Genomic DNA, 19,549 nt, shown 5'->3' with positions numbered 1-19,549 from the left:
ATTTGTATTTATACCAATCAAATGACACGTTTGCAAATCATAACAGTAACACATGTGATGTCAAGGAGTGTAAAGTGGTTTTACACAACACAAAGCCTACAGTTGGCAGTCTAATAAGTAATGACATGGTCTTTTCATAATAGGAAGATAAATAAAAAATGATGTGTTATAAAATGATTATCTATAAGAGTCTTGTGGCAAAGGTATAGTGGATGTTAAAATGTAACACATGATTTTGCATTGAGATGACTTATACAAAGCGTAACTAGCCAGTGAACACAGTGACTTTGGACTGAGGGCTCATTGTTAACCTTGTGTTGTCTTGACAGCTATCAGGTGGGTTATTGACTCTGACAGAGAAAGATAGCTGTGGTCAAAGATACAGTATAAAGCAGAGTTCTATATCTATGGATGTGGCTATCACAGTAGCAGCTATCACACCCGTCTATTGACAGTGGATTTGAAGTTGATCAAATCTAGGAAATCATGTCAGAAGAAAACCGATCGCATTAAATTGTTTGTTAATAATAACAAGTTAGTCTCGCTAACAAAATCTAGCCATCCCTACAACTCCTTCAGAACCAAAGTGGATGCACAATGACCATTAGAAAATGACTGTGTATTGAAACATTAAAGAACCACTATCCCCGCATCCGCTCTCATCCCCACTTGAACCCCAACCTCCTCAGCTCACCATGTTCTCGGAGGAACTCTACCATTCTCCGCACCACCAGGGGCACGCCATCCTTCACGAGGCCCAGCTCCCTGAGCTCCAGCAGGGACACGCCGAACAGCCTACCGCCCCTGGCCTCCACTCCTCGAGGTCCACTGGAGGTCCCCCTCAGCATGGTCAACTGGACCATCTTCTTCATGTCTTGCTTGATCTGCACCGCAGCCTTGTTGTGCTGGAGATAGGAAATACAGCAGAGAGCAGCAGTCAGCAACGGGTACTACTGGTACTGTGGGCACTGCCATGTCCGGCACCTCCATAGGGGCTGGGGATGCCCTCTTCTGCCTTGGCACGGGCACAGAGTCAGTTAGTGTGTGTGGAAGGGATGGAGGGACCCTTTGGAAAGGGCCACACACACACAAGCCGACACACAGAGAAGTTGGGAGAGGGGAGAGAGTTAGTGTTGGGAGAAGAGAAGGGAAAGGGGAGGGGTTTGGGCTGTGTACCGGTTGCTACGACGAGGCTTTGGTTACCATGCACACCTGTGGCTGAGGGGAGGGGTGAAGGCTGAGGCGAACAGTGAGTGAGAAGAGAGCTGGCATGCACACACAAACACACACACACACACACACACACTGAAGTGGACTGCAAGCTGGGCTTGACAGCTTGGGATATATTGATAGGAAGGAAAGAGGCTGGAAATTCATCTGTTGTCAAGAGTCTGTTGACTTTCTACATTATACATGTAGAGCTTGCATTAAGTCATAAGGTAAACCATAGAAACATAATTAATTCTGTGGGGTTCTATGGCGTAAACACTCCCTGACTTAAAGGTGTTATTTTCCTGTGTTTTATACAGTGCCTTCAGAAAGTATTCATACAAAATGTGGAATAAGTCAAGGGGTGTGAATACTTTCTGAAGGCAATATATGTACTATGTTGTGCACACGTTCCTTAAAAAATACTTAATCTATGAATGAATTAGTTGTGTACACATTTTAAAACAGTTTGGGGAACTATAATGTCAATATAAATGGAACTGAAACTCAAGCATGCAAGAGATAGTAATGACAGGTACATGTTGTTATCAGTGGCTATACAGTGGAAGTTAGTGAGACAAAAACTTATTTTCTAAATACCCATGTTAACCCATCATCCTCTGAGTGCAAACGATGTAAGCTTCTCGTACTAGAGTTGGCCTGGCACACACACACACACACACACACACACACACACACACACACACACACACACACACACACACACTCTGTATACACAAGGCCTAATCTATCTCACAGTAACAGGTGTGTGTGTGTGTGTGTGTGGTGTGTGTGTGTGTGTGTGTGTGTGTGTGTGTGTGTGTGTGTATGTATGTATGTATCTATGTTTATGTGTGTGTGTGTGTGTGTGTGTATGTATGTATGTATGTATGTATGTATGTACGTACGTATGTGTGTGTGTGTGTACATACGTGTGTATTTGCATCAGCTGTTGGCTATCTACTATGACCCACTAAACTTGCCACCTGTTCTAACTCACACTCGCCACACACACCCTCACACACTCCTTTCACCGGACCAGATTACTGATACTAAGGTGTAAACTCTTAGTCTAACTCTTAAACTAACCAAGTGTGACATTAGTAATTACATGTAATTACAGTAACACATTGGTTGAGTGACATCAAGGTCCAACAGCATCACAACAGAGGAGCTACTACTTCTCTGTTCTACACAGGATCAGAGTAGGGCTTTGTTTCACGCACTGGCTGGGCACAGCATCAAACTTAGCATGTGGCATCCAGTCACCCTAGAGTGCACCACTTCAAAAGAGACAGAACAGAGAGAGAGAGAGAGAGAGAGAGAGAGAGAGAGAGAGAGAGAGAGAGAGAGAGAGAGAGAGAGAGAGAGAGAGAGAGAGAGAGGAGAGAGCGAGAGAGAGAGGAGAGAGAGAGAGAGGAGAGAGAGAGAGAGGAGAGAGAGAGAGAGAGAGAGAGCTCACTATATCACACGGGAGGCCCTGTATGACACAATGGGATCATTGTATTATGTAGTTATTAACTAGTAGTCAAGTGCCTTCACAAGAAGCATAACTCATTTAAAACATTCTTTATGAACCTGTTAATCTAGATAAGAAATAATATTTATTACCCGTTCTATCTGGACACTTTTCATTTCTACTAAATGTGATTAAATGAGTCTATGCATGCACACAACACAGCAGCAAGCACTGCTGAGCAAAATGACAATACCACCACACCCTCCAGGCAAAAGCCATCACTACTCTGTATTAAAGAAAAGGGAAGCACTATTACACTGATCTCCGCATATCCCCAATCCATTCAACACTAGCCTGGTCCCAGATCTGTTTGTGCTATCTTGTCTACTCATATGATCAATGTCTGGGACTGGGCTAATTCAACACAACCATCCCACTCTAAGGCCTGATGTCACTTTTGGATTTAACCATTCTTCTTCCACTGATTCAAATATACGTCTATAATCTCAGCCTGGCTATTTGGGACCCGTCTCCCAGATGGTGCTCAGAGGGTTAAGGAGAGGGGAGCTGTACCATGGCAGATGCCATAGCATTAGGACCCCATGTACACACACAAACAGGCGCCCACACACACACCTTTGGGATCCAGTTGGGGTCCGGAGATGGCTCTCTCCTCTCACACACACACACACACACGCACACACGCACACACACAAAGTGGCATTGACATTGGCATGCAAAGCTCTAAGGGTTCACAGGTTCATTAGAGCAAGGTGATAGCAGATAGGAGGACTGTGTAATAACTATGTCTCCCAGTTTGACATTTTAAGAATGAAGTTACACTTAATAATGAAGTTACACTTTCATCTTGACGGTGTGATTACACCTCACCTAGTGATGCCTTCCGAGGGAGTAGGAATGCATTAGCGGAAATATTCTGTAATTGGTTACATATTTTGACGTTCTTGTCACTTACAAGGGAGGGTGAACATTTTTGGGAATCAATTTAATTAATTCGAAATGAACACAGAGATTTTATATGAGCTGTTTTATAAAGTGAATAATGTAATAGTAATTCATTAGAAACAATAAAAGATTAAAGGAATTTCATTCAACATTAAACTGCTAGACTCTGAACATCATTGCCAATTTCATCAACGTTTACAGGGAAACATTAGCAAAGCTAAGGTTTGTTCTATAGAACAGCGGTTCCCAAACTGTGTGGCGAGGGCAGGGGTGACGCGGTCCCCCCCACAAAAAAAATAACATGTAAATGCATTTTTAAAAAAATTTTTTTTTAAAGGAACTCAGTGCGGCTTTAAATTTACTCTTGAAAGTTGTAATAGTAGAATGCACAAAGTGCAATTTGTAAATTGGGTAGTGCATCATCACTTCCTCTTGTCATGTCAGTCACTGCAGACCTTAGAGTCCTGTTTATAAATGTCCAGATCAAGTAGCCCACGTCAGCTAACGTTTTTTATTTAGGGTTTTTAGCCTATAGATTTTAGTGTCATTTCTTTGTCACTCAAATATCACATGAATACTCATTAGACATGGCAAAATATATAGAATTGCAAGAAAGGTAGCTTTAAAACGGCAACATTTTATTTGCACCCCATTAACAAAATGTGTAGAATTGCAGGACATAAGCTTTAAACCTGCAGAATTCTCTCCACCAAAAGGAGTGTGAACAGTTTGTGTCATGAACAGTGCTTGTACCCATAGAAATAGACGTGGCGCGTGCACAAGGGGGGCGTGGGATGTTTCCCAATGCTGGAAGCGGGGTCTGAGTGAAAAAGTTTGGGAACCCCTGGTATAGAGGATTAAATAGTCAGACTTGGAATATCTCCAGTATGTCTCCAGTACGTCTCCAGTATATCTTCAGTATGTCTCGACTCACGTCGGTAGCCATGAAGTGCTTTGAAAGGCTGGTCAGGGCTCACATCAACACCATCATCCCAGAAACCCTAGTGTCTCCAGTATATCTTCAGTATGTCTCCAGTATGTCTCCAGTACATCTCCAGTATGTCTCCAGTATATCTCTATACGTTGGCTCATTTCAGTAGTGCTCCTGTGCAGGTGTTTAAGAGCTAAGCCTGTCTGAGCTACTCTGCCTGTCAGTGACACAAGCCGTTGCAAGCAGATGTCCCCTAAATCTGCACACACAGACGCACGCACGCATACGCACACATGCACACACATAAACACACACTGGTGACTCACTGAGACAGTGACCTAGAGTAAGGGATAAGTGTACTACTCACTCAGCCTTTAAAGTGGCACAATCAAATACAACTCTTTAACCTCTCTCTCCCCCCTTCACTGTCTCTGTCCCTCTCTCCCTCCCTCTCTCTATCTCTCTTTTCCTCCCTCTCTATCCCCCTTCTCTCTCTCTCTCTCTCTCTCTCTCTCTCTCTCTCTCTCTCTCTCTCTCTCTCAATTCAAGGGGATTTATTGGCACGGGAAACATATGTTTACATTGCCAAAGCAAGTGAAATGGATAAATAAAAGTGAAATAAGCAGTAGAAAATTAAAAGTAAATATTACACACAAGTTCCAAAAGAATAAAGACATTTCAAATGTCATTATGTCTATATACCGTGTTGTAACAATGTGCAAATAGTTAAAGTACAAATGGGAAAATAAATAAACATAAATATGGGTTATATTTACAATGGTGATTGTTTTTCACTGGTTGCCCTTTTCTTGTGGCAACAGGTCACAAATCTTGCTGCTGTGATTGCACATTGTGGTATTTCACCCAATAGATATGAGAGTTTATCAAAATTGTTTTCTAATTCTTTGTGGGTCTGTGTAATATGGGGGAAATAAACTAGGCAAAAAAAGAAACGTCCTCTCACTGCCAACTGTGTTTATTTTCAGTAAACTTAACATGTGTAAATATTTGTATGAACATAACAAGATTCAACAACTGAGACATAAACTGAACAAGTTCCACAGACATGTGACTAACAAAAATGGAACAATGTGTCCCTGAACAAAAGGGCGGTCAAAATCAAAAGTAACAGTATCTGGTGTGGCCACCAGCTGCATTAAGTACTGCAGTGCATCTCCTGCTCATGGACTGCACCATATTGGCCAGTTCTTGCTGTGAGATGTTACCCCACTCTTCCACCAAGGTACCTGCAAGTTCCCGGACATTTCTGCGGGGAATGGCCCTAGCCCTCACTCGCCGATCCAACAGGTCCCAGACGTGCTCAATGGGATTGAGATCCGGGCTCTTCACTGGCCATGGCAGAACACTGACATTCATGTCTTGCAGGAAATCACACACAGAACGAGCAGTATGTCTGGTGGCATTGTCATGCTGGAGGGTCATATCAGGATGAGCCTGCAGGAAGGACACCAGATGAGGGAGGAGGATGTCTTCCCTGTAATGCACAGTGTTGAGATTGCCTGCAATGACAACAAGCTCAGTCCGATGATGCTGTGACACACCGCACCAGACCATGACGGACCCTCCATCTCCTCCATCTCGATCCTGCTAGAGAGTATAGGCCTCGGTGTAACGCTCATTCCTTCGACGATAAACGCGAATCCGACCATCACCCCTGGTGAGACAAAACCGCGACTCATCAGTGAAGAGTGCTTTTTGCCAGTCCTGTCTGGTCCAGCGATGGTGGGTTTGTGCCCATAGGCGACGTTGTTGCCGGTGATGTCTGGTGAGGACCTGCCTTACAACAGGGCTACAAGCCCTCAGTCCAGCCTCTCTCAGCCTATTGCGGACAGTTTGAGCACGGATGGAGGGATTGTTCGTTCCTGGTGTAACTCGGGCAGTTGTTGTTGCCATCCTGTACCTGTCCCGCAGGTGTGATGTTTGGAAGTACTGATCTTGTGCAGGTATTGTTACACGTGGTCTGCCACTGCGAGGACGGTCAGCTGTCCATCCTGTCTCCCTGTAGCGCTGTCTTAGACGTCTCACAGTACGGACATTGCAATTTATTGCCCTGGCCACATTTGCAGTCCTCATGCCTCCTTGCAGCATGCCTAAGGCACGTTCACGCAGATGAGCAGGGACCCTGGGCATCTTTCTTTTGGTGTTTTTCAGAGTCAGTGGAAAGGCCTCTTTAGTGTCCTAAGTTTTCATAACTGTGACCTTAATTGCCTACCATCTGTAAGCTGTTAGTGTCTTAACGACCGTTCCACAGGTGCATGTTCATTAATTGTTTATGGTTCATTGAACAAGCATGCGAAACGGTGTTTAAACCCTTTACAATGAAGATCTGTGAAGTTATTTGGATTTTTACTAATTATCTTTGAAAGACAGGGTCCTGAAAAAGGGATGTTTCTTTTTTTGCTGAGTTTATGTGTCTCTAATATGGTCATACATTTGGCAGCTCAGTTTTCAACTCATTTTGTGGGCAGTGTGCACATAGCCTGTCTTCTCTTGAGAGCCAGGTCTGGCTACGGTGACCTTTCTCAATAGCAAGGCTATTAAATAGTCAAAGCTTTCCTTAATTTTGGGTCAGTCTCAGTGGTCAACTATTGTGCCACTGTGTACTCTCTGTTTAGGGCCAAATAGCATTCTAGTTTGCTCTGTTTTTTTGTTAATTCTTTCCCATGTGTCAAGTAATTATCTTTTTGTTTTCTCATGATTTGGTTAATTGGTCTAATTGTGTTGCTGTCCTGGGGCTCTGTGTGGTCTATTTATGCTTGTGAACAGAGCCCCAGGACCAGCTTGCTTAGGGGACTCTTCTCCAGGTTCATCTCTCTGTAGGTGATGGCTTTGTTATGGAAGGTTTGGGAATCGCTTCCTTTTAGGTGGGTGTAGAATTTAACGCCTCTCTCTAACTCACACACACCAACTTTACTTAGTTATCAGTGTAATCTTTGAATGATTCTTGCCAACTACTATAATCTTTCAACTACATATTACATACACATGAAAGGAAATGCATGCTAATACCTAATGGCCTCTATCTTGCTACTCTATTGTTGACTAGACCATTATATTGTGATTAGCCCTTTTAACCCCTCTCCTGTCATCTTCACTCTCTCCTCCCCTCCCACCAGAGGACCAGAGGGACATTATCTCACTACTGCTACAACCTCTTGACGCTGTAAAAGAATGGCTTCCTATAAACACCTGGAGGGCCATGACAGTACAGATGAAGGATGATAATTTGATCACCCTGCTACAGGATAACTTTCCTGTAGCAGGGTGAAATTAAAAACATGTAGTGCATTTGAGGTTTTAAAAGGCTTCTGAAGTTTGTAATTTCCACCCCGAAATTTCAGACTTGACCTTCCCTTACGAAAAATGTATCAACCCCTACAAAAATGTCCATGAATTATAATCCACATAATAATTCACATTTCCTGTTGCTGCAGGATTATTTTCCTGCTGTAGCAAACTGGCTCAAATGAAGATCCTACATTTGTAGCAACTGTTGAGTGTTGAAGAGAGTAGTCCATACACTCTTCAACTACTTGTGAACACTTGAGAAAGCATGCTTCTTTTAAAGTCCACCATTACTCCTGAGTGTCTAGATGGGATGTGAGAGCCTATTCTCATTTACATAGCTTTTTCGGCAAAAATAAATTATATGGTGATTTTAGACCACACAGAAATTTGGCTGCCTCCTTAACTGACTCACAGAGGGGGATAGCATGCCCTAGTATGCTTCTTCTTCTTCCCTCCCCCTCTTTGTCTCTCCCAATGTGGGTGACCGTAGGAGCAACTGGTATGGCAGCACCACAGGAAAAACAGTCCTAGCAGTAACAACAGCTGCTCAACTACAAGTCTGTAGTGGTGACTAGCTCCTATCACAGACTTCATACTATGGGTAGTTGTTGTCCTTATAAGGCAAGTAATCCTGAGACTATTGAGGGAACGGACTAGGGTTTACTCATAACATTCCTCAAATGTTCCTAGTGCAAAATAGATATATATTTTTTTCAGGAGTTTGTCACAACAGCTTTCATTACAGACTCCCATTTAAAAACTGAGTCACTGGATCATTGCTAAGGAACATAGACTCAGGTAGAGTTAGTTAGCATAAAGGTATCCCTGTTCTGGTCATGCTGCCATGATGCCATCTCTACTGGGTTTATGTGTTGTAGCCCATTAGGGAAGTCTGACTCAGAATTACGTGATGTCGAGTAAGAGTTACCGGGGAGAGAAAAGCTTGGTCTAACTACTGAACACATAGTGCTGGAGAACGTACTTCACTGTCAGTAAACACATCTTGTCCCTGTTACTCTGATGTATGTTTGTGTTCAGTAACCTAAATAAAGTTATTTTGAAGGTGGAGGGAGATAGAGAGAGAGAGGAAAGTGTTTCAGTGCCAGGAAGAAACAGACTGCAGAACTGTGACAGCTAGAAGACATTTTAAAAAGACTCTCTCTCTGTACCCAGACCGATAAAAATCCATCTCTCGCTGTCACACACACACAAAAGAGTGTGTTGCCTATGGCTGAGTGAACTGTAAGAGTGTCCCGTTATACATCCATAAAGCCCCACCGAGATAGAAGCCCTTGTGCCTGCCAGCCGGGTCGGCTGAGGAAAAAGGCTTTGTAGCTACTTACACAGATGGTGAGCGCTCCTGCCCCCATTCTCTCAGGGAAATGCCTGCAGTCTGCAGAAAAGAAGGATGAAGAAAAATGACTATCCTCCCTCCTTCTCCTCCCTTCTTCTCCCTGTCTTCACTCTTGTCCCGGATACACACCGCCTAAACCTTGCCCAAAGCTGGCAAACCCTTTCCCCCAGACTAGTGCCATCCAAAAGTCCCCAATCAACAGCAAAAATAATCCAAGGTAGAGTGAGGAACAATGGGTAAAGACTCCAGTCTACACAGGAGATTCCTGGTTTTACAACCCCCTGTTCTGAATCACAGATTAGTGGCTGGCTGTCTCCTCCTGGGCTGAAATCTGAGCCCCGCGCTCTCATTGGCTGAGCGGATGGGTCATGTGACTAAAGGAATATCATTTTGAAGAGTCTGCCTGTAGGATTTGGCTGAGTCAGAAGGGAGAATGGATGACAGTATACTAAGGCTGGGGAGGAAAGGGGGATTTGGAGGTAAAGCTGTGTTTGAAGTTTAACATCCTACATCCGCACAAAGAGGATTTTATAAGCCTTGTAAGGTAATATGTAGAATCACATATGCAAAATAAGGATTTTATTCAAAGGTCCAGAATGGAAGCAATTGCAACATGATCACATTACTTACAATATTTCTACATGGTGAGAATAGGAGTTTGATATACAGACATTATGCAAAAAGTATTCCCACAATCATCTGTACTGGTATACACAGTATAATCCTAATGTCCATGAGGTACTGTGGTGCTGCAGTGTATTATACCTCCCTACTGGAGCGGCAGGTAGCCTGGCGGCTAAGAGCGTTCGGCCAGATTTGAAACCCCGAGCCGACTAGGTGAAATACTGTATCAGCCGATGTGCCCATGAGCAAGGCACTTAACCCTAATTGCTGCTTTAAGTCACACTGGGTAAGAGCATTTGCTAAATGACTCAAATATATTATGAAACCTCTTGGGGCCTGCAGTGTATAACTACTGTAGTGTTAAACCTTTATGAGTGTAGAAGGTAGGATCAAGCTGCCCTAACAGGATCAGATCATTCCCCACCTACCTAATAGAGCGTGTTACGCGTCAGGTTAAACTAATCTGATCATAGCTCTGTGGTTAGGTTCCAATTCCAACCCACACTATCCAGCCTGACAAAAGAGTTCTGAGATGAGTAATTATAATCTGAACCTAGATCTGCGGTTAGGTAGCAATTGAGATCAGTGATTTTGCCTTAGTTTAGCGACTTCTCATAGATGAACCTCTTCATGTTATCATCAATCCAGTCGTTGAAGGAGGACACTCTGGTGAACACAGAGGGTTTCTTGTCCTTGATACAGCCGAAGGCGCCGAAGCTGACGATGCCGTGGACCTCCCAAGGGTCTGAGGCTGAGGGTTGGCAGGCGAAGGGTCCACCTGAGTCACCCTGCAGAGGAGGAGAGGAGAGAGGGGAGGTGATGAGGAGAGGATCGAGGGATGAGGAGAAAGTAGAGTGAACATTTGAATGTAACTATAGATGACAACTAAAATATTAAAAGGATTGAACCAGCAACTGTCCCAAAAGAGTTGGATTACTTTTATCGACATAGTCTTGCAAAGAACATAATCGCTAGTGAATTATTTTCAGACATGAATTCACATCATAGGATAGGAAGCACACGTACTCAACGTACTCAGGCTACTAAGGCTATACAGTAACAAACTACTTTACAGAGGGAAAGAACAACACAGAATAGCGCAAGAGCTGCTGGGTAAAATACATAGCAGCACGTGGCGGTCAAAGACTCACACTGCTGTCATTCATATGGACCTCATTATGACAGACAACTATGTAGTTACCATGCTCTTTGTCCTCTGTCCCACCACAACAACAAACTAATTAAACCATTATCAAGGCTGACTGATCACAAACAAGTGCTATGTGCTGGGTTACATAATGCATTCCAATCAGGAGAACCACTGGACTGTATTATCATTGTGTAATATAATAACAAGCCACTTGGTCTCGGTAGAAGCCAAGGTGATACAACCAGCCAACTCCCCATAACCTACCCCAAAACTAAGCACCAAAGCTGGTTAGTTGGGTTGAACAACCAGGCTTTCTCCTAACCCCTCCTAGCGCAAAACGAGCCACTCTCTGGGTAATAGGTTGTACCACCAGGCTCTCTCCCTTCCTCCCCTTGCCCAAAACGAGGCACTGTAGCTGGGTAGGGGTCCGTAGTCTACCTGGCAGGCTGACTTGAGCTCGTCTGGAGACTCGTATCCGGCACAGATCATGGAGGGTCTCAGGGTGTCCCACCAGTAGGCTGGCTTACTGCAAGTGGCGAAGGGGACGATAGGCAGGGCTGCCTGGTTCAACTTCTCAGACACAACAGGGAAGAGGCTACCTGGAGAGAGAGAGATGGGAGGAAGGGGGAGGGCCGGCGTGTTAGGGGAGTGGCTAGACAGGCATGCCCATGTAATGTTCCCATGCAAATGTCTATAATGACCATTACAACTGCTGTCTAATTCAACATGGTCGCCATGCTAGCTAGCTTCTTAGCTTGCAAGCCTCGCTATCCTCATTGAACCCGTTGTGAATAGCCTTAACATATCACTCCTCCTTGTATCTCTATACATGACGGATCAATAATGGATATCCAGTATGTCTACCAGCTATGTATGTTATAGTCCTATACTAGAGTAATCGCTGAGAGTCAAATGGGAGCTCAGATAGATACAGCAGAACAGAAGATGTTAAAGTCAGATATAGCATTGTATGTTTGTGTCGCTGCCTTGTCACTGTGTGAGAGGTTGATTGCTTTCTCTGTCTCTCTCTGGGGTCATCTGCTGCAGTGCTGAGTTGATTTAGACTCTATACGTGGTGTCAATACTGTGCTGAGTTGATTCAGACTCTATACGTGGTGTCAATACTTTGCTGAGTTGATTCAGACTCTATACGTGGTGTCAATACTTTGCTGAGTTGATTCAGACTCTATACGTGGTGTCAATACTTTGCTGAGTTGATTCAGACTCTATACGTGGTGTCAGTGCCTTGGAGTGCCACCTGGCCTCATGAAAACTTTATCAGCCCTGAAAGGAACATGACACACCCAGTCAGCCAACACCAGGCTTTGCGTTAATATTGTAGCCTGCTTATAATCCCTCCTAGGAGAGGAAAGCTCTGTTAACGTCAGTCAGGTATCAAGTAGAGTGGGAGCTGGGTGAGATGGGTGGAGCTATCACTGTCAGTTTGAGGAGAGGTTTTTTGGGACTGATGTTGTTATAGCATCATAAAATAGTTAAAAGTTTAGTCTCAGCAGAGGTAGCTGTTGCTATGCAATATGTGCCGTGTTTTTAAAGGTGTATTTAAATGGTGTATTTTCAAATGTGTCTTTGAAGTTGTCACGGGTGTCGTGGGGATTGGACCAAAACGCAGCGGGAACGTGTAAACTCATCTTCTTATTTTATTAAAGAAGGAAAACAAAAGAAACACGTATACAAAAACAACAGCCACCACCACCACTAAACAGCCCCGTCACGTGCACGAACACAAAACAGGAAATAACTACCCACAAATCCCATAGAAAAAACACCCCTCTTAAATAGGACCTTCAATTAGAAGCAACGAGGAGCAGCTGCTTCCAATTGAAGGTCAACCCAATAAACACCACATAGAAATAGACATACTAGAACTAACATAGAAATAGACTAAGAACATAGCCCAACAAACCCCGAAACACTCTAAACAAACACCCCCTGCCACGCCCTGACCGAACAACAATAACAAACAACCTCTTTTACTGGTCAGGACGTGACAGAAGTGGTGTGTCATGTATCTGAATTGCAAGGGTGTGTGTATGTGCACCTACGAGTGTGCCTATTGATAAACTACTATTCCTAAAAACCATAAAAACATACCTTTCTCGTCGCCCCACCCCGTGACGTAGCAGGGTTTCCCAGCAGGCATCAGGGCGCCGAGCGCCGGCAGACACACGGGACTAATCTCCCTGGTCATGTTGACTGCAGAGCTCAAATGCACCAGGGCGATGTCGTTAGTGATGTCCGTCTTGTCCTGCTCGTACACGAAGCCCTTGTGCCTGATGATGCCGTCCACCTGGAGTCAAAGAAATCAAATGGAACTTTATTTTTAAAAAGTAATAAATCGCAACCTACTTTACAGTAAAACAATAAAAATGAAGGAGATAAAAAACAATCAATGACAATACAGAAAGAGAGACATCATATTACAATTTATACTTAGATAATACATGCTTTTATATCTCAATAAATAAACATTAATATGCTGTTCACCTTGTAGCAGGCCTCATGGTAAGGGAGGTCCCGGGACGAGTTCATGTGGTGTTTACCCAGACACATGCGCCAATAGGTGGGGTTACCCAGAGGCCTGGATGGGGTCGAGGGAGAAGGGATTTTTGGTTAAGGTTGAAAAGTTAAAGGGAGTTTCTATTATTACTAGTAACTCACATTTTGGGATTGGATAGAATAATGTGTTAATGTGAGGTTTGTGTGTGTGTGTGTGTGTGTGCGTGCTTACGCCATGAAGCAGTGAGCGGCCGTCAGGACCCATTCCTTGTGGATCAGGGAGCCTCCACAGCCATGCATGTAGGGGATGGGATTGAACAGAGTGGCCTGAAGAGAGAGAGATTCATCAACATACATGATTACACACACACCACACAAACATGTAGGCACTAGTTGCAAATAAGTCCTGCACACACGCGCTTGTGCACACACACTAACCTAGGCCTCACCTGCATGGAGACTTGCCAGGGCCAGGAGTGGGGCACAGCCTCTACCCCGTTGACCACTCTCAAGGTGGCACTACTGGGGGGGACAGCAGGGCTGCCACACGTCTCAGGCCAGCCTATAGGAAGAAGAGAGAGACAGGTAAATATACAGTTAATAAAAGGTACTCATGAAAGTCTTTTCAAAGTGTCAGTCAGTGGGAAATGTCACCTTGCTGTTGGAAAGGGATAGCCACTTATAACTGAAGTCTGGTTGAGCTGGCAAAGCTCCAATTGATGTACCTGGAGACAATGTCTCTGTAGTAAACATAGCAGTTGTCCAGATAAACTTCCCATGAGGAGAAGGTAGAAGTTGGCCATTTTTATTTAATTTAATCTTTCTTTTGACAGGGAGTCATGCTGAGACAAAGGTCACTTTTACAGATGAGCCCTGTATTCACATCAATATTTACATCAATACATGAAAAGCAAAACACAATCATAGAAAAACACATTCTCAGTAAATGGTCCTCAATCTGCATTTGGCACAGATCTAAGGTCAGATATTTTTATTCCCCCTAATGGTTCGTGTTAGGATTTGTGTCAGGGTAATCTGATCCTCGATCTGTGGTTAACCAGTGGTTGTAACTTACTGATAGTGATGTTGTCCCATTGGTTAGCGGGAGGGGGAGGCAGAGTGGGGAACACATTGGGATCGGTGGTCCAGTAACCACGGAAACCCTTCTCCACATTGGCTTGGTTGCTGAGGAAACGGACCACAGCCGTGTTGCCGACGACAGTAACCTTGGGGGGCGGGGCAAAGCCACAGAAGCGACCTGCACAGGTAACCAAGTACAAATAAGAAAAGTATGTTATTGAAGTAATGTAGATTTATCACATGTACTTAGTTACATTGATCAAAGTAATGCACCCTTGAAAAAAATGACAATTTGTAACTTGAATCCACAGCAGTTTGCAGAAATCCAACAAAATATCCTCTATGAATTCTATTTCAATGGCGTCTCTATTGTGTTATCGCTATGGTACCAACCTTGTGAGGTCAACCCTGCTCCACCGTAGATCTCCACATAGTCCACACACTGTCCCAGCTGGTTCACGGCCTGCACCTCAAAATGGGTGAAGACAATGTGGATGTTCTTAGCTGAGGGGATGGAGATACGCCAGGTACACACAGCCTGGTCTAGGTAGTTGTTAGGCCAGTTAGGAGAGGTGACTTCTCCCTGCTCACTGCTGAAGACACCTCCACATGAAGCTGTAGGGGGAAGTGGGAGAGAGGAGGGTGGGGAGAGTCTGTGTGTAAAGACTTTGTGTAAATCCATAAGAATGTTAGACTTAGTGGTGAATCTGAAGGTGCACCTAAGCAGTGATCTGAAGTCAGATATGTATTCCGCCATTGCCGCCATATGGTGAATGTTCACATTAGGAGGGTTGCTAAAGGTGCTGATCCTAGAACTGTGCTTAGAGGCTTCTTCCACAAGGAACGTCTGTCCATTCACCCAGCTCCACTCACCCTGGCTGGGGTCCACAGCCTTCCAGGAGACCCTGAAGCCCAGCGCCACTCACCCTGGCTTGGGTCCACAGCCTTCCAGGAGACCCTGAAGCCCAGCTCTACTCACCCTGGCTGGGGTCCACAGCCTTCCAGGAGGCCCTGAAGCCAGTGTCCACCACCTTGTTGTTGGAGGTGAAATAGAGGCTCAGTCTGTCACCGATACTCACTAGGTCCTGAGGGGGAATGTGACTGCAGTAGGTACCTACAAAGGAGACATAAGGAGGTTATAAGGTGACATACTGATGTTATAAGGTGACGTGGTGAGGTTATAAAGATACATTAAGGGGTCATAAAGAGACATGCAGTGCATCACTTAATTGGTCTCCTCTCCTTCATATGTACTGACTTGAAAATACAGGATATAGAGAAGCAAGATCTTTCTGATACGAGACAAATCAAGGGTTTCAAAGGCTAATCAAACATTGTTGGCTGAATCTTTTTGTGCAAACATAGTCTCCTGGGCCTTAATCTACAACTGTCATTATGATAACGACAGTAATCTGTCTACTGTGATTAATGATATTCAACTACCCTATTATCAAGTCCATCAATATGTGTCCTGGCTGACAAAGCATATCAGTTGTTGAAGAGACAAGAGCATTCTCTGTTACAGCTTTCTTGTCAGTGTTTCATCTTGCCTTCCAGTCAGTTGTACGGCTGCCAGAGCAAACAACTTGACTCTGACATGTCATTTACTCTTAATCATATTGGAAAGTAATGACATTGACGTGTTTGAGGTGAGACACAATAAAGCACACAGTAATCTCATTTATCAGACACAAGAGACCCCGCAAATTAATCGTCAGACAGGGTGTGTGTGTGCTCACGCAAGCCACAGACATATGCACACACCCCACATCACCTACCCCCCCTCCTCCCACACACACCAAAGACCCTTACATACGGCTGTACTACCTAGGCTGGCTAAGCTGTCGTTGATGGTGACCTTGTCGTTGAGACACAGCCGGGTGTCCTCCAGAGAGAAGTTGTGGAAGTGCAGGTGGACCAGTTTACCGTCGGGCACCTTGATGTGCCACTGGCAGTGGGCACCGTTACTGTAGCTGCCCGGGTGCCCCATGCTGGACAACACGCCGCTCTCGCCAGTCAAGTCCTTTGGCCCGCCGCAGCCAGATGCTACAAAGAGAGGAGGAAAGGGGATGGGGAGTAAGTTGAAGAGAGGACAGAAGGAGAGATGAGGAGGGAGAACAAGAAGGGACAGAGAGAGAAAGAGGGGGGTCGAAAAGAGAGGGAAAGAGAGAGAGAGAAAGGAGCAGAAAAAAAGATGTCCCACCACTGCAAATCAACCAAAAAGTTTGATATTAGAAACCGATTTAGACCGGTTGGAACCAGTTCTCGAGTGGCGGAGCGGTCTAAGGCACTGCATCTCAGTGCTAGAGGTGTCACTACAGAGCCTGGTTCGATTCCAGGCTGTATCACAACCGGCCGTGATTGGGAGTCCCATAGGGCGGCGCACAACTGGCCAATCGTCGTCCGGGTTAGGGTTTGGCCGGGGTAGGATGTCATTGTAAATAAGAATTTGTTCTTAACTGACTTGCCTAGTTAAATAAAGGTTAAATACAATAAATAACCTACTGTGCTGCTTGTACATGTCCCTGCGGATGACATTCTCCATCCAGGGGATGTAGGCCGAGGCACGGGTGAACACAGAGGGTTTCCTGTCCATGATGCAGCCGTTGGGACCAAAGCTGGTGATGCCGTGCACCTCCCAGGGAGCATTGGGAGAGTCCTGGCACACCAGGGGACCGCCTGAATCCCCCTGCGTCACATGACGAGGATCAACAGCACTTCATCTTGATGACATCATCAACACAACCATGACATCATTAATCAAATAGTATTTTTTGTATCATGTAATCACTGCATAAGTCAATGGATACGTTTTTGCATTATACACTATAATACTATGCGGGTATATATCCCACTTGAGTACCTGACAGACAGACTTGAGCTCGTCAGGCGAGGTGTAGCCCATGCAGATCATGGAGGTCTTGACCTGGAACCACCAGTAGTCCATCTTCTTACATGTGTTGAAGGGCACCACCGGCAGGGACACCTGGTTCAGGGTCTCAGCCACTTTGGCATTCATGGAATCACCTGCTTAAAAAAGATAGAACCGGTTAATTTATTGTTTGGTCCTCAGCTACTTTGGTATTCATGGTATCGCCTGATTAAAAATAGTGCTTGACATTTATTTTAGCCTAATCCTTTTTAGAAGCTTTTTCATAGAAAACTAAGGCTGTGTTTACACAGGCAGCCCAATTGCGATCTTTTTTTTCACTAGTTGGTATCAGATCAGCTCTGAAAAAGATCTGATTTGATTGGTCAAAAGACCAATTAGTGAACCAAAAAAAGATCAGAATTGAGCTGCCTGTGTGAACGCAGCCAAAGAAGTGTGCAGAGAGATCAAGGTTGAAATTCAGTGGATGTATTTTCAATTGTTAACCAACAGAGGGGGTGAAAGCACTGGAAGAACGAACCAGGTTTGGCAGTATGGAAATAGGAAAACTGGTCAAGGAATTAATTATGGTGGTTGGATAGATTGTTGTATTTTGTTGTAGCTTGTACGTGCTTGTATATATTTGTGGAAGGGAACAGTCATATGTTTTTTTCTGATAGGAAAATTAGGTCACCATCCTAATATCTTGCTCTGACTGTATCCCACTTATCTGCTCAATGCATATTGTAGCACCCTTAACCCAACCCCTAGCAACCGCGTCAAGAGATTTGGATCACTTTGCATAAGGTGTTGGGTTGATAGGCGCTGGTCTGGGCTACCCCTCCAATTGGCTCCAATATCATGGTGTCCTCCATCTCCACAGCCGGTGGCATAACATTGATTGTATCTGCACTACACAATGGCACCCTATTCCCTATGCAGTGTGCTACTTTTGACCAGGGCCCATGGGGCTCTATATAGGGAATAGGGAGGAATTTGGGACACATACAATTCCTCATACGAGACAAAAGAGGTCACAGCAAATCGTGGACGTCCCAAAGCCCCACAACCCCTCACCAGTCTCATCTCCCCATCCAGTGGCGTAACACTTCTTGCCCCCCTCCAGGACCTCCTCCAGGGAGGGCAGGCAGGAGTAGGAGATCTGATCGCTGGGGGTCACTTCCCCACCCAGCCTGACGAGGGCGATGTCGAACTCCACCGTGGGCAACATAGGGTACTTGAAGCCCTCGTGGCGGTAGATGCCCGTCACGCCGAAGCAGCGCTCCGTGTCTTCTGTGAATGTCAGGTTGTGTTTACCCAGGCACATTTTCCAGCGCTGGAGCTCGTCAGCATACCTGGAGAGAGAGAGAGAGAGAGAGAGTCACATATATCCTAATGTTTTGTACACTCATTGTATAAACACACACACACTGATGCAGACATCCTCCTTAACACAACCACCTATAACTACATCATAGAAATTGAATGATTTGACTTGGGGATATACCCTTGAAAGGATCTATTTCTATGTACAAAACCAACCACCAACTGACAGAAAAACCTACATTGTACAGAGTTTGCTGGCAGTAGTAGCATACCATCAATTCCTGTCTATCAGCATGGTTCTCTGTGACAGGGCAGAATTAACTCTGTGGGTCATTATACACAGTTGGAGACATTCATTGGACTAACAAGACCCAGCACCAGCCCTGTAACAAGCCTAAGATAAGGACCTAGGTAATGGTTGTGACAGACAGAGGCATAGGCGTCCCAAAGAACTGCCCGTCTGCATTAAGATAACAGGCTCCAGACACAGGGAGGGACATTTTCTCAACTTTCATGGTCTAAAAATACTTTTCTGTTTTGTTTACTTAACAAGACACAGAACAATATTACGTAATGTCAGCTCAGTGGTGTAAAGTACTTAAGTAAAAATACTTTCACGTCCCAAGTCCTACTTAAGTAGTTTTTTGGGGTAGCTGTACCTTTCTTTACTATAGATTTTTTTTTGACAACTTTTAGTTTTACTCCACTACATTCCTAAAGAAAATAATGTACTTTTTAATCCATACATTTTCCCT

At 44.6% G+C, this 19,549-nt stretch overlaps 2 protein-coding genes across 8 annotated transcripts in view; both read right to left on the bottom strand.

The window, feature by feature from the left end:
* LOC106602341 (protein FAM13A) overlaps positions 1-9,518 on the bottom strand; it is a 77,059-nt gene extending 67,541 nt beyond the window's left edge. For 3 of the 5 annotated variants that reach the window (XM_045722811.2, XM_045722814.2, XM_045722812.2), the window contains exons 1-2: positions 9,218-9,518; positions 695-905 (exon numbers count right to left, since the gene is read on the bottom strand). In XM_045722811.2, coding sequence (XP_045578767.2) covers positions 695-905; positions 9,218-9,244 — 238 coding nt within the window. In that variant the 5' untranslated portion in view covers positions 9,245-9,518. The remainder of the gene's footprint in view (positions 1-694; positions 906-9,217) is intronic. The other 2 variants (XM_045722813.2, XM_045722815.2) reach the window with 2 other exon arrangements.
* A 274-nt stretch (positions 9,519-9,792) lies between these two features.
* The window catches only part of LOC106610241 (ovochymase-2), a 33,325-nt gene continuing 23,568 nt past the window's right edge, over positions 9,793-19,549 (bottom strand). For 2 of the 3 annotated variants that reach the window (XM_045722809.2, XM_082978444.1), the window contains 13 exons: positions 18,546-18,823; positions 17,463-17,629; positions 17,105-17,288; positions 16,427-16,645; positions 15,579-15,713; positions 14,993-15,214; positions 14,595-14,777; positions 13,969-14,081; positions 13,752-13,846; positions 13,508-13,601; positions 13,115-13,310; positions 11,441-11,601; positions 9,793-10,640 (listed from right to left, as the gene is read on the bottom strand). In XM_045722809.2, the coding sequence (XP_045578765.2) occupies positions 10,449-10,640; positions 11,441-11,601; positions 13,115-13,310; positions 13,508-13,601; positions 13,752-13,846; positions 13,969-14,081; positions 14,595-14,777; positions 14,993-15,214; positions 15,579-15,713; positions 16,427-16,645; positions 17,105-17,288; positions 17,463-17,629; positions 18,546-18,823 (2,239 nt within the window). In that variant the 3' untranslated portion in view covers positions 9,793-10,448. The remainder of the gene's footprint in view (positions 10,641-11,440; positions 11,602-13,114; positions 13,311-13,507; positions 13,602-13,751; positions 13,847-13,968; positions 14,082-14,594; positions 14,778-14,992; positions 15,215-15,578; positions 15,714-16,426; positions 16,646-17,104; positions 17,289-17,462; positions 17,630-18,545; positions 18,824-19,549) is intronic. The other variant, XM_045722810.2, reaches the window with a different exon arrangement.

The sequence above is a fragment of the Salmo salar genome, chromosome 08 (assembly GCF_965601325.2).
Source record: "Salmo salar chromosome 08, fSalSal1, whole genome shotgun sequence".
Lineage (NCBI taxonomy): Eukaryota > Metazoa > Chordata > Actinopteri > Salmoniformes > Salmonidae > Salmo > Salmo salar.
The sequence above is the reverse complement of the archived record's forward strand: the minus strand, read 5'-3'. Positions and strand labels throughout refer to the sequence as shown.